The 13,430-nt window shown below is 40.4% G+C and overlaps 1 protein-coding gene across 3 annotated transcripts in view; it reads right to left on the bottom strand.

Annotated features, from left to right (window-relative positions):
* The window catches only part of ANKS1A (ankyrin repeat and sterile alpha motif domain containing 1A), a 248,160-nt gene that overhangs the window by 81,259 nt on the left and 153,471 nt on the right, over positions 1–13,430 (bottom strand). For all 3 annotated transcript variants that reach the window (XM_075853521.1, XM_075853522.1, XM_075853523.1), the window contains one exon: positions 5,084–5,200. In XM_075853521.1, the coding sequence (XP_075709636.1) occupies positions 5,084–5,200 (117 nt within the window). The remainder of the gene's footprint in view (positions 1–5,083; positions 5,201–13,430) is intronic.

Genomic DNA, 13,430 nt, shown 5'->3' with positions numbered 1-13,430 from the left:
GGGGCATACGTAAGCTGGGCGAAGTACATCAGAGTATATGTAAGCTGGGCAGAGTACATCAGGTCATAATAGGATGATGTAATAATGGGGTAAATGAAAAACAAAATTAATTATCCCTGGATAGTGACGTACGCTTTGAACCAATCCTTCATACACAGGTCGGATTTTTGGGGGCAGGAGTCGCATTTCTAAAGGGTGTCCGTAGTATTGTACACAATATCTGCACTCCAGCATTGCCTAATCTTAGACTTCTTCACTAGCCCCATATGTATCACAGGACCCCTAAATGTCATAGTTTTGATGTATTTACATGGTTTACCAGTGGGGGCTAGCAAACGATAACTTGGGGTTTTAGGTGAACATATAAATTAGTCTGGGCCGTCGTTTTGCATTATTGCGTTCCGAGAGTCATAACTTTTTATTTTTCCATTGACGTGCTGTGCGAGTGCTTGATGTTCATGGGACGAGCTGTAGTTTTTATTAGTATAATTTTGAGGTACGTGCGATTGTTTGATCAGTTTTTATTCAATATTTTGGGAGGTTAGGGGACCAAAAAACAAATTCTTACACTTTTTTTTATAAATTTGTAACAGCGTTCTCTGTGCAGTATAAACAACATGTTTACTTTATTCTGTTGTTCGATACGATTATGGCAATACCAAATGTATATTATTTTTAGATGTTTTACTACTTTTACACAATAAAAATAGTTTTCTAAATAAAATTATGTTTTAGTGTCACCATATCCTGAGAGCCGTAAAAGTTTTATTTATTTGTCGTTAGAGCGAAGTGAGGGCTTGTTTTTTTGCGTGAAAAACTTTAATTTTCATTGGTACCATTTTGGGGTACTTGCCACTTTTTGATCATTTTTTATTCAATTTCTTTTGGAAAGGTACTTTTTTTTTTTTATCGTTTTCATTGTTTTCCTATAATAAAAGACATAGGAAAAAGGCAGTTTTTGTTTTTCAACTCATAATTTTTATACAACATTTTTATTAACTTGACACTTCTGAATCTTTTCTGTGAGATTCCAGCAAGCCACGTGTAATCTCGCGAGATTACGAGGTAAACGAGATTTCGTTTCCCTTGCTGGAAATCTCACAGAAAAGATTCAGAAGTGTCAGGATTCTGAATACACATGACGTCCAGGCTGGAGGTCATGTGTATTCATTATCAGGACACTTGATAATGTCTGTATGTGGCTGCACATCAATATAGTCATATGTGGGCTTGTTTTTTGCAAGACGAGATTCCGTTTTTAAAGGTACTATTTTGTAGTACAAGGGACTTATTAACTTATTTTATTTTTTGGTGGGGGAATGGAAAAGAAAAGCATTTTCACCGTTGTTTTTCTGTACGTTTTTATCCGGCGGATTAATTAATGTGTTAACTTTATTGTTCGGGTCGTTACAATCGCGACTATACCAGACGTGTATTTTTTATTTATTATTTTGCAGTTCTAGTAAATGAAAAAGCCTTATTTTAATATTTTGTTCATTTTTTTTAACAGACTTTATAGAACGGTTTTAATTTCTTTTTTTAATCCCACCATGGGACTTCACAATGCGATCTTCTGATCGCAGATATAATGCTTTGGAATACTAAGTATACCAAAGCATTTTTGCCAATCGGTGTAAAGCTTACAGGCATCTATAAGGCCATACCATGCCTCTGTTACGCCCATTGGCAGCCGGCGTTCGCGAGTCGCCGATTGGTGATAGAGGGCGCTCCCACTTTCAAACCACTTAAATGCTGCGGTCGCAATTGACAGCGGCATTTAAGGGGTTAAACACCCGGGATAGGTTATTTCTCCAATCTTAGCCATTGCAGCGGGAGCCGGGCTCCTGCTGTGATTGTGCGGGCATAGCTTCTGTGGCCGCATAATCACAATAACGTTCATGAACCGTGGCATGTGCGAATGGTTGCCTTTCCATGCCGTAAACATACGTGATTATGCGCAAGGTGTTAAAGGGGACCTGTCACTAGGTCATAAAAGTTTAACTGGTTTACTGACCTGAAAATCGCGGTCTTCCTGATTCCAGCGTTTTTGTTTAGTTTTTTTCTTTCCTGACCCCCGTTCCAGAGATATTTCCCACTGTTGTGTTGGCTCCCTATATGCCAATTTTCTGTACTTCAACTGGGCGTGAACTACCCTCAAGCTGCCTCATGCTGATTGGTCAGCATCAGAGACAGGGAAGCTTGCACCACCCCATTGTCTAACTAAAACAAATTAGCATATATGGAGCCAACACAACAGTGTGCCAGATCGTTGGAACGGGGGTCCCAAAAAAAAAAAAAAAAAAAAAAGACTGCGCTGGAAATAGGGAGACCGCACTATTCAGGTCAGTTAGTTCAATTCCTTTAAGGCCCCGTTCACATCTCTTTTTTTTCCGTACGTCTAGCGAGTATGTCGGGAAATCTCCTAACCTACACGCTGGTTGTATATATAGATCTCCATTAGCTCGACAATCTTTTAGGCCTCCGTCGGGAGGCTACATCGGGAACATGGTATTCTATTGGTGATATTTTCCAAACGTTATAGTTATCCGTTAAATGTGTACATTATGGGCTTTTTATTATGTATCCGTTAAACGGATACCATAATAGTCTATGGATGAAGGATGTAGTTTAAAGAGGCTCTGTCACCAGATTTTGCAACCCCTATCTGCTATTGCAGCAGATAGGCGCTGCAATGTAGATTACAGTAACGTTTTTATTTTTAAAAAACGAGCATTTTTGGCCAAGTTATGACCATTTTTGTAGTTATGCAAATGAGGCTTGCAAAAGTCCAAGTGGGTGTGTTTAAAAGTAAAAGTCCAAGTGGGTGTGTATTATGTGCGTACATCGGGGCGTTTTTAATACTTTCACTAGCTGGGCATTCTGATGAGAAGTATCATCCTCTTCTCTTCAGAACGCCCAGCTTCTGACAGTGCAGATCTGTGACGTCACTCACAGGTCCTGCATCGTGACGGCCACATCGGCACCAGAGGCTACAGTTGATTCTGCAGCAGCATCAGCGTTTGCCGGAGGCACGTCCTAACAGATTGCCTGTCAGATTTACACTGACAGGCAATAATGCTCTGGTATACGAAGTATACCAAAGCATTATAGCAGCGATCGGAACATCGCACAGTAAAGTCCCCTAGTGGGACTAATAAAATCAGTCATCAAAGTGAAATAAATATTATTAATAAAAAGTACAGTAAAAAAATAAATAAAACCATTTTTTTCCATAAAAAGTGGTTTTATTTAGTAAAAGTGTAAAAAAAAAAAAAAAGTACACATATGTGGTATCGCCGCGACCGTAATGACTCCATTAATAAAGTTAATATGTCATTTAAACCGCAAAGTGAACACCGTAAAAAAAAAACGCCAAAAACTATGGCAAAATTGCAATTTTTTTCCATTGCCCCCCAAAAAAGTCATAATAAAAATGAATCAATAAGTCCCATGTACCCCAAAACAGTACCATTCAAAACTACGTCTTGTCCCGCAGAAAACAAGCCCAAAAAATCACTACATTGATGGAAAAATAAAAAAATTACGGCTCTTGGAAAGCGACGATGCAAAAACAAATAATTTTAGTTCAAAAGTGTTTTTATTGTGCAAAAGTCGTAAAACATAAAAAAACCTCCACATATGTGGTATCGCCGTGATCGTACCGACCCATAGAATAAAGGTAACATGTTAATTACGTCGCACAGTGAACGGCGTCAATTTAAAAACGCATAGAACAATGGCGGAATTTCAGTTTTTTTTTATAATCCCCCCCAAAAAGTTTAATAAAAGTTAATATAAAAATTATATGTACCCAAAAATGGTGCCATTAAAAAGCACAACTAATCCCGCAAAAAACAAGTCCTCATACAGCTATGTAGACGAAAAAATAAAAACGTTATAGCTCTTTGAATGCGACTATAGAAAAACGAATAAAATAGCTTGGTCATTAAGGCCTAAAATGGGCTGGTCACTAAGGGGTTAAAATGCTGTCTTTTTTTGTTTGTTTTTGTATTTTTAGATGTTTTTACACTTTCTGGAAGGTCTCTTGTGAATGATGGTTCTGCTTAAGGCCCCATGCACACGGCCGGCTGGTGATTACAGGCATGGCCGGCCGTGGACAGTCACCTGCATTTGCGGGCCGTGCTTCCATTATAACGTATGGGAACACGGTCCGTCAAGTCAAAAAATAGAACACGTCCTATTTTTTGCGGGTCATTTATACGGCCCGGACACCTTCCCGTAAATATACAGGAAGGGGTCTGTGCGAAAATAGAAATGACCCGCAAAAAATAGGACATGTTCTATTTTTTCATTTTACGGACCGTGCTCCTATACGTTATAATGGGAGCACGGCCCGCAAATATGGGTGACTGTCCGCTGCCGGACATGCCCGTAATTAATTAACCGGCCGTGATTACGGGCATAGCCGTGTGAAGGGGGCTTGAGTCAGCTTTTTAGTCAGACTAGAAATTTCACGCAACTTTTGTAAATAATCAATTTGTGACACAAAGTTGCATGAATGGAAACATATGGAGTTTGAGAGCGCACTCACATTGCACCTTTCAGCAAAATGTTTAGAGAATTAAAGGGTAACTGTCCAGTTACAAAACTTCTGACAAGTCATACATATATGTCAGTTATATCTCTGCACCAGGATGCTAAAACTATGGCTAGAACAAGGGGTCAGAAGCACTTGGCTAAGCGATGTGTCCTTTCAGCTCTTCTCATCAAAGATCAGTGTATAGACTAATATAAAATGTACCAATGGAAGTCCAGACAGGCAGCACACAGGCCTTATAAATGAAAAAAGATTATTTTGCTTTCATAAGAACAGTTGTGCTCCTAAACTTTCAGTGATACAGCAGCTGGATAGCCCAAGTCGAACAATTGTTTTCACTTTTACTTACTGGAAAATGTAGAACAAAAAGCCTGTTGCAACCTGGATACTTTTCAACAGCCAATCCTACATTAGTCACCATGTTGACAGGAATTTGTCCAGCCCTCATTTGATCATGAAAATTCATAAAGACACAAAATAACATTTGAATTGCATTACACATAAAACTTCACAGATAATACTCACACTGGCTTCATAGCCGCATGACTCAAATATTAGCTTTTCCGGTTGGTGCTGCCAATTTTGTAGGGGAGCATATGAAGTAGCCAAACTGGGTGGCCGCAAGATTAATTTAGCTTCTTCCTGAAAATGCAGTAAAGGAAACTAAAAATTGTGGAAAACCCAAAAGCAGCAAAATTAAATAAATGGATATTAGACACCGTAATTCTTAAAGCAGATGAGTCACCTGGATATGCTGCCCTATGTAAAGGCAGCACGTTACAGGGACAGGTCCGCTCTACAAAAAATAATGTGCTGTCTGGCTAATAGGAGAGATTAAATAATACAGAAGACATGAGTCTGGTGCTTTTATGAGGTAAAAACTCCCCACGCCCCTCTAAGAAGTGAGAAAATGAATGTAAAGTTATCCTCCTAGATGAAAAGAATAGTATTACTGCATATACATAATATGGAATACTGCTTGGAGAAACACATGTAAGATTACTTTCAGTCGAGCTAAGAAGTAATTGGATAGTGACAATTATATATTTTTTATTCTTTATTTTAACAAAAGTTATCATGGTTTATATCCTAAAAAGGGGAGCGTTAGAGGAGTAACAGGAAAGACGCTGCAAACACCGGGGTATCGAAGTGGCAAAGTGACAATTTTCATCCTCTGTACACCACCACAATGTATTTGAAACAAAGCAATGAAGAGGTGATGGAAGTGTAGACTTTCAGCTTTAATCCAAGTGGGTTTAACAAAAATATTGCATTAACCATTAAGACATTAGACATTTATTCAAAAGTCCCTCCATTTTCACAGGCTCAAAAGTAATTGGACAACTAAAGATAATAAATATAAGGATTATTTTTAAAACTTGCATGCACATCCTGTACAGTCAATGGGGCAGGTTTACGCAGACTGGTGTTTCATACTCTAGTCTTCACTTTCTGCTCCGCTGGAGTAGTAAGATTTGACAGATTCATTAAGAAGTGCACGCCTCTAAATAAAGCTGTTGCATCATTCTGCTGGCCGTGCACCACAATTGGCGTAACGACCGCGGCTGTGCGCCATCTATTCCCCCCCAGTCGAAGCTAAAATTAAGAAAAATAAATTAGACTTACCTCTTTCCTCCTCCCCTCTGGGTCTCCTAAGCATGCTGCGGCTCATACAGGTTCTTGACATCGAATAGAATCAGGGCCTTATATGCAATGAAGCACTCTACGTCCTGAGTGCTGCTTCACATACAACGCCTTGAAGCCGCTCATTATGAGTATGTTGTATGAGCCACGGCATGCTCAGAGGACTCGGAAGGGGAGAAGTGAAGTGGAGTGGTTAACTGGCATATGTTTCCACTATAATTTACGACAGTTTTCTGGCATAAACAATAAGTTTGGCTACCTATTTTGTTAAGTTACGCCTCCTTCTGGCAAAAGGGGGGCGTAAAAACCCTTCTTGCGACTTTTTTTACACCATTAAACTGACCAGAACATACATGCCCATGACATAACACTGCCTCCACCGTGTTTTTACAGATGAGGTGGTATTTTTCGGATCATGAGTCCTTACTTTCCGTCTCCATAATGTTCTCTTTCCATCATTCTGGTACAAGGTAATCTCAGATTCATCAGTCCACAGTACCTTGTTCCAGAACTTGGCGGCTTTTTTTTATTTTTTAACGTTTGAGTAAAGTGTCAGACTTTGTTCACATCTGCGACAGGGCTCCGTTCGAACGTTCCGTCAGAGCTTACCGTCAGAACGGAGCCCTGACAAACAAATGGAAACCATAGATTCCCATTTGCATCACCATTGATTTCAATGGTGACGGATCCGGTTGCAAATTGTTTGTCTCAGTTGTGCAACGATTCCATCATTTTGACGGAATGAATAGCGTAGTCGACTAAGTTATTGCTTGACTTGACAATGACACGTCAACCTCATCGACTTGACTTTTAGTTGGATGGTGTGAAGGGGTTTTTCTTTACCGAGGAATGAATTCTGCTATCATCTATTTTAGTTGTCTTCCAGAATTTTTGGTGGTGTTGTGATCACCATCGTTTTAAGAAAGTACCAAATTGTTAATTTGCGAATCCTAAAGTTTCTATCTCTCCGATAGGTTTATTTTGCTTTTTTTCAGCCTAATGGTCTCCTTCACTTGCACGGACACCTCTTTAAACTGCATAGTCAGAGTTCCTATGAACAACAACCAGATGCAAATTCAACACTTGAAATCAGCACCAGACATTTTATCTGCTTAATTTGTCATGAAATAAGTAGGGAACAGGCCACACCCGGCCATGAAACTGCTTAACAGTCAATTGTCTGATTACTTTTAAGTCTCTGAAAATGGAGGAGAAATGTAAAAAATGGCTGTAATTCCTAAACGTGTTATGTCATATTTTTGTTAAACGCCTTCATTTAAAGCCAAAACTCGAAACTTAAATCACATCTTTATGGTTTTATCTTAAATTCAATGAGGTGGCGTACAGAGGCTAGTATTAAGCCCTTAACGCTCAGTGACGTACTATTCCATCATGGAAACAATCCCGTTTGCGCTCCATGACGGAATAGTACGTCACGGGAGTAACGGCAATTTCGGCCATCTTCCCGACACATGCAGGAGCTGTGACAGCTGCTATCTTGTACAGCGGTTGCCGCAGCTCCTATAGCGGGGACCGATTGCTGTGTCCCACTGATTAACCCCTTAAAAGCTGCATTCAATAGCGATCGTGGCTTCTTAGGCTACCATCGCCGGCCTGCTACGCGATAACGGCCGGCGATGGGGACTACGGCAACCGGACACCTAACAATGGCGTCCGGCTATGCCTTCGACGGAAGCTAGTACTTCTGGAAGCGAGGCCACACGCATCGTACCAGGGCAACACTTTTCAGGAGAAGTTCCCCAAACTGGCAAGAAGGGAAAAAGTCAAAAGAGGTGCAAAGTCTGCTATAAGAGGGGGATAAGGGAGGACACAATATATCAATGTGACACGTCCCGAAAAACCAAGGCTCTGTATGAAAGAGTGTTTTAAAATAAATCATACATCCCTTGATTTTTAATCTACCCCAGTTTTACTTACCCTGATGCACTCCGCACAGCTTATCCCCCTCACCTTTCCCTTCTGAGCCCTGCTGTGTGCCCAGGCAGCTAACAGCCACATTGAGGGTATTGCCATACCCGTGAGAACCCACATTACAGTTTATGGGGTGTATGTCTCCGGTCAAAATTATCACTACACCTCTAGATGAATACCTTAAGGGGTGTAGTTTTTAAAACGGGGTCACTTCTTGGGGGTTTCAACTGTACTGGTACTTCAGGGGCTTCTGCATACATAACTTCGCACCAGAAAATCTCCAGTATGCCAAATGGTGGTCCCTCCCATGGGCCCAAACGGCAGTTTATCACCACAAATGGGGTATTGCCACACTCAGAACAAATTGGGCAATAAAATTTAGCATTTTAGATCTTGTGAAAATAAGAAATTTTTAGCTAAAACTACATATTATTGGAAACAATTAATTTTGTTTTAATTCCCAGCCCAATTCAAATAAGTTCTGTGAAAAAACTATGGGGTCAAAAAGGTCACAACACCCATAAACGAATTCCTTGAGGGGTGTAGTTTCCAAAATGGGGTCACTTCTGGTGGGTTTCAATTGCTTTGATACCTCTGGGGCTCTGCAAATGCGACATGGCACCCAAAAACCAATCCAGCAAAATCTGCACTACAAAGAACACACAGCTCTCCTTCCCTTCTGAGGCCTCCCATGCGCCCAAACGGCAGTTTATCGCCACAAATGATGAAAAATGACATCTTATTGGAAAATATTTCATTTTTTTAATTTCACAGCCCAATTCAAATACGTGCTGTGTAAAAACGGTGGGGTCAAAATGGTAACAACAACCATAAATTAATTCCTTGAGGGGTGTAATTTCCAAAATGGGGTCACTTTTGGGGGATTCCTACTGTTTTGGCACCTCAACACCTCTTCAAACCTGGCATGCTGCCTAAAACATCATAATAAAAAAAGAGGCCTCAAAATGTACTAGGTCCTTCTTTGCTTCTGGGGCTTGTGTTTTAGTCTAGTGGCACACTAGAGACACATGTGGGACATTTCTAAAAACTGCAAAATCTGGGCAACACGTATTTAGTAGTGTTTCTCTGGTAAAACCTTCTGTGTTACAGAAATTTGCTTTAATTCCTGTGAAATGCCTAAAGGGTTAAATAAACTTTCTAAATGCTGTTTTGAATACTTTGAGGGGTCTAGTTTTCAAAATGGTGTTTTATCTGGGTTTCTAATACATAGGCCCCTCAAAGCCACTTCGGAACCGAACAGGTACCTTAAAAAAAAGGCTTTTGAAATTTTCTTAAAAATATGAGAAACTGCTGTTTATGTTCTAAGCCTTGCAACGTCCAAGAAAAATAAAAGAATGTTCAAAAAACTAAGCCAATCTAAAGTAGACATATGGGAAATGTGAACTAGTAACTATTTCGGGTTGTATAACCATCAAGCAGATGCATTTAAATTCTGAAAAATTCTATTTTTTATAGATTCTCTAAATTTTGCAATTTTTCACCAATAAACACTGAATATATCATCCAAATTTTACCACTAACATAAAGCCCAATGTGTCATGAGAAAACAATCCCAGAATCGCTTGGATAGGTTTAAGTATTCCGACGTTATTACCACATAAAGTGAAATGTGTCAGATTTGAAAAATGGGCTCTGAGCCTTAAGGCCCAAACTAGGCTGCGTCCTTAACCCCTTAAAGGGAATGTGTTGCCAGCAAAACAGGTTTGTTTTTTTTAGTTAAACAATTAGTGTGTAGGTGATTAAACATTGTTCTAATTTTTTTTTTTTTTTTTCACGAGTCAGAAAATATTATAAATTGGATTCAATTGGATTCTAATTTATAATATTTTCCATTGCTGGTCACTAGATGGAGCCATTCCCAAAATTGCAGCATTGCATGTGGTAAAGCAACCACATTGCTTTATGCTGCAAAATTGGGTAAAAATCCCTCGCTCTAGTGAGCTCTCAGAATCCCCCCCTCCTTTATCCTGGCTAGTGCCGGGAGAAACGAGGGGTTTGAACGGTCTAACCTCCTACACTGTGTGTCGCCATTTTTTGAGCTAACACACAGTGTAGTAGGTTTACATACAGTAGTAAACACACACTGAAACACAAACATACATAGAAATCCCTTACCTGCTCCAGTCGCCGCCGCTCAATCCGGTCCATCCGCTCCGTCTGCTGCCGCTGCTCCATGTGCACAAGTCCGGAAGCCGCGACCGGAAGTAGTAATATTACTGTCCGGCCGCGACTTCCGGTTTCAATTTTATTCATTTTTTTTTCTGTAACACAGAAGGTTTTACCAGAGAAACACTACTAAATATGTATTGTCCAGATTCTGCAGTTTTTAGAAATGTCCCACATGTGGCCCTACTGCGCTCGTGGACTAAAACACAAGCCCTAGAAGCAAAGAAGCACCTAGTGCATTTTGAGTCCTCTTTTTTATTAGAATATATTTTAGGCAGCATGCCAGGTTTGAAGCGGTATTGAGGTGCCAAAACAGTAGGAATCCCCCAATAGTGACCCCATTTTGGAAACTACACCCCTCAAGGAATTCATTTATGGTTGTTGTTACCATTTTGACGGCACAGTTTTTTCACAGCACGTATTTGAATTGGGCTGTGAAATGAAAAAAATATAGTTTTTTCCAATAAAATGTCATTTGTGATCAAAATTTCTTATTTTCACAGGGAACAAAATACCCCATTTTGTTGCCCAATTTGTCCTTAGTGTGGCAATACCCCATTTGTGGTGATAAACTGCCGTTTTGGCTCATGGGAAGGCTCAGAAGGAAAGGAGCGCTATGTGTTTGTTGGAGTACAGATTTTGCTGGATTGGTTTTCGGGTGCCATGTCGCATTTGAAGAGAATCAGAGGTATCAAAGCAATGGAAACCCGCCAGAAGTGACCCCATTTTGGAAACTACACCCCTCAAGGAATTCATTTATGGGTGTTGTGACCATTTTGACCCCATAGTTTTTTCACAGAACTTATTTAAATTGGGCTGGGAATGAAAACAAAATTATTTTTTTCAAATATGTAGTTTTGGCTGAAAATTTCTTATTTTCACAAGAAACAAAATACCCCATTCTGTTGCGCAATTTGTTCTGAGTGCCGCAAAACCCCATTTGTGGTGATAAACTGCCGTTTGGGCCCATGGGAGGGCTCAGAAGGAAAGGACCACCATTTGGCCTACTGGGGATTTTCTAGTGCGAAGTCATGTATGCAGAAGCACCTGAGGTACCAGTACAGTTGAAACCCGCAAGAAGTGCCCCCGTTTTAAAAACTACACCCTTAAGGCATTCATCTAGAGGTGTAGTGAGCATTTTGATCGGAGACCTACACCCCATAAACTGTAATGTGGGTTCTCCCGGGTATGGCAATACCCTACATATGGCTGTTATCAGCTGCCTGGGCACACAGCAGGGCTCAGAGGGGAAAGACGAGGGGGGATAAGCTGTGCGGAGTGCATCAGGGTTAGTAAAATTGGGGTAAATTATAAACCAAGGGATGTATGATAAATTTTAAAACACTCTTTCATACAGAGCTCTGGTTATTCGGGACACGTGTCACATTGATATATTGTGTCATCCCTTATAGCAGACTTTGCACCTCTTTTGACTTTTTCCCTTCTTGCAAGTTTGGGGAACTTCTCCTGGAAAGTGTTGCCGCCCTGGTACGATGCGTGTGGCCCCGCTTCCAGAAGTACTGGGTGCCCCCCCTTCTTGGTCCCTAAAGATTAGGTTCTTGATAATCACCTCTTGAAATTCCAGGAAAGTTCCCGTCTGGCCTGCACATCAACGTAGCACGTACGCATTGTACAAAGCCATCTGTATGATGTGCCCGGCCAGCTTCTTATACCACACCGCATGGCGCTGTAGGGCTTCAGGATTTGATCTGACAAGTCCATCCCTCCCATGTACCTACTGTAGTCCAGGATGCAGTCTGTTTTGGGGGTGGCCTTTCCTTCATATATCCTAAACCTGTAGGTATACCCTGATGCACTCTCGCACAGCTTAGACATCTTCACGCCATACCTTGCCCTCTTACCCGGCAGGTACTGGTGGAATTGAACCCTCCCTTTAAAATGTACCAGGGACTCCTCAATAGAAATACACTTCTTGGGGGTGAATGCTTTGGAAAACCGGCACTGAAACGGTCTAATAGGGGTCTCTGTTTATACAAACGGTCAAAACTGGGGTCATCTCGGGGTGGGCACGGCTCATTATCAGTATAATGTAAGAAGTATTGCCTCATTTATTTATTTTTTTAGGTTACAGTTCAGTTCTGAAGTTGCTTTGAGGGGCCCATATATTAGAAACCCCTATCAAACACCCCATTTTAGAAACTAGACCCCTCAAAGTATTCACAACAGCATGTAGAAAGTTAGTGGATTTTGAGGCCTCTTTTTTATTAGGCACCATGTCCGGTTTGAAGAGGTCTTGTGGTGCCAAAACATTGGAAACCCCCCAAAAGTGACCCCAATTTGGAAACTAGACCCCCTGAGGAATCCATTGTAGTTTTCTTGGGGTGCATGCGGCTTTTTGATCAGTTTTTATTCTATTTTTAGGTGGCGTGGTGACTAAAAAACAGCAATTCTACTATTGTTTTTTTATTCTATTTTTTTTACAGCGTTCACCGTGCGCTATAAATGGCATACTCTTTATTCTGCGGGGCGATACGATTACGGCGATACCAGATGTTTAGTTTTTTTTAATGTCTTATGGCGTTTGCACAAAATAATACGTTTGGTAAAAAATCATTCACTTTTTGTGTTACTTTATTCTAAGAGCCATAACGTTTTTATTTTTCCATCAATAAAGCTGTGCGAGGACTTATTTTTTGCGTAACGAACTGTAGTTTCAATCAGTACCATTTTTCGGTACATGCGACTTTTTGATCTCTTTTTATTCCATTTTTTGGGAGGTGAAGTGACCAAACAATTGTTATTGTGGTACGGTTTCTTATTATTTTCTTTTACGGCGTTCACCGTGCGGGATAAACGACGAAATTATTTTGTAGTTCAGGCCGTTACGGACGCGGCAATACCAATTATGTATAGTTTATTTGTTTGCTTATATATTTTTATTAATAATAAATGACTGATAAGGGAAAAAGGGGGATTTTTACTTTTCTTATTTTTACACATCTTTTTTACTGTATTACTTTGTCCCACTAGGGGACATGAGGGCAGGAGGCCCTGATCGCTATTCTAATACACTGCACTACATGCGTAGTGCAGTGTATTAGAACTATCAGCTACTCGCTGACAGCAAGCTTAGTGGGTCTAGGCTTCC

The sequence above is a fragment of the Rhinoderma darwinii genome, chromosome 2 (genome assembly GCF_050947455.1).
Source record: "Rhinoderma darwinii isolate aRhiDar2 chromosome 2, aRhiDar2.hap1, whole genome shotgun sequence".
Classification (NCBI taxonomy): Eukaryota; Metazoa; Chordata; class Amphibia; order Anura; family Rhinodermatidae; genus Rhinoderma; species Rhinoderma darwinii.
The sequence above is the reverse complement of the archived record's forward strand: the minus strand, read 5'-3'. Positions and strand labels throughout refer to the sequence as shown.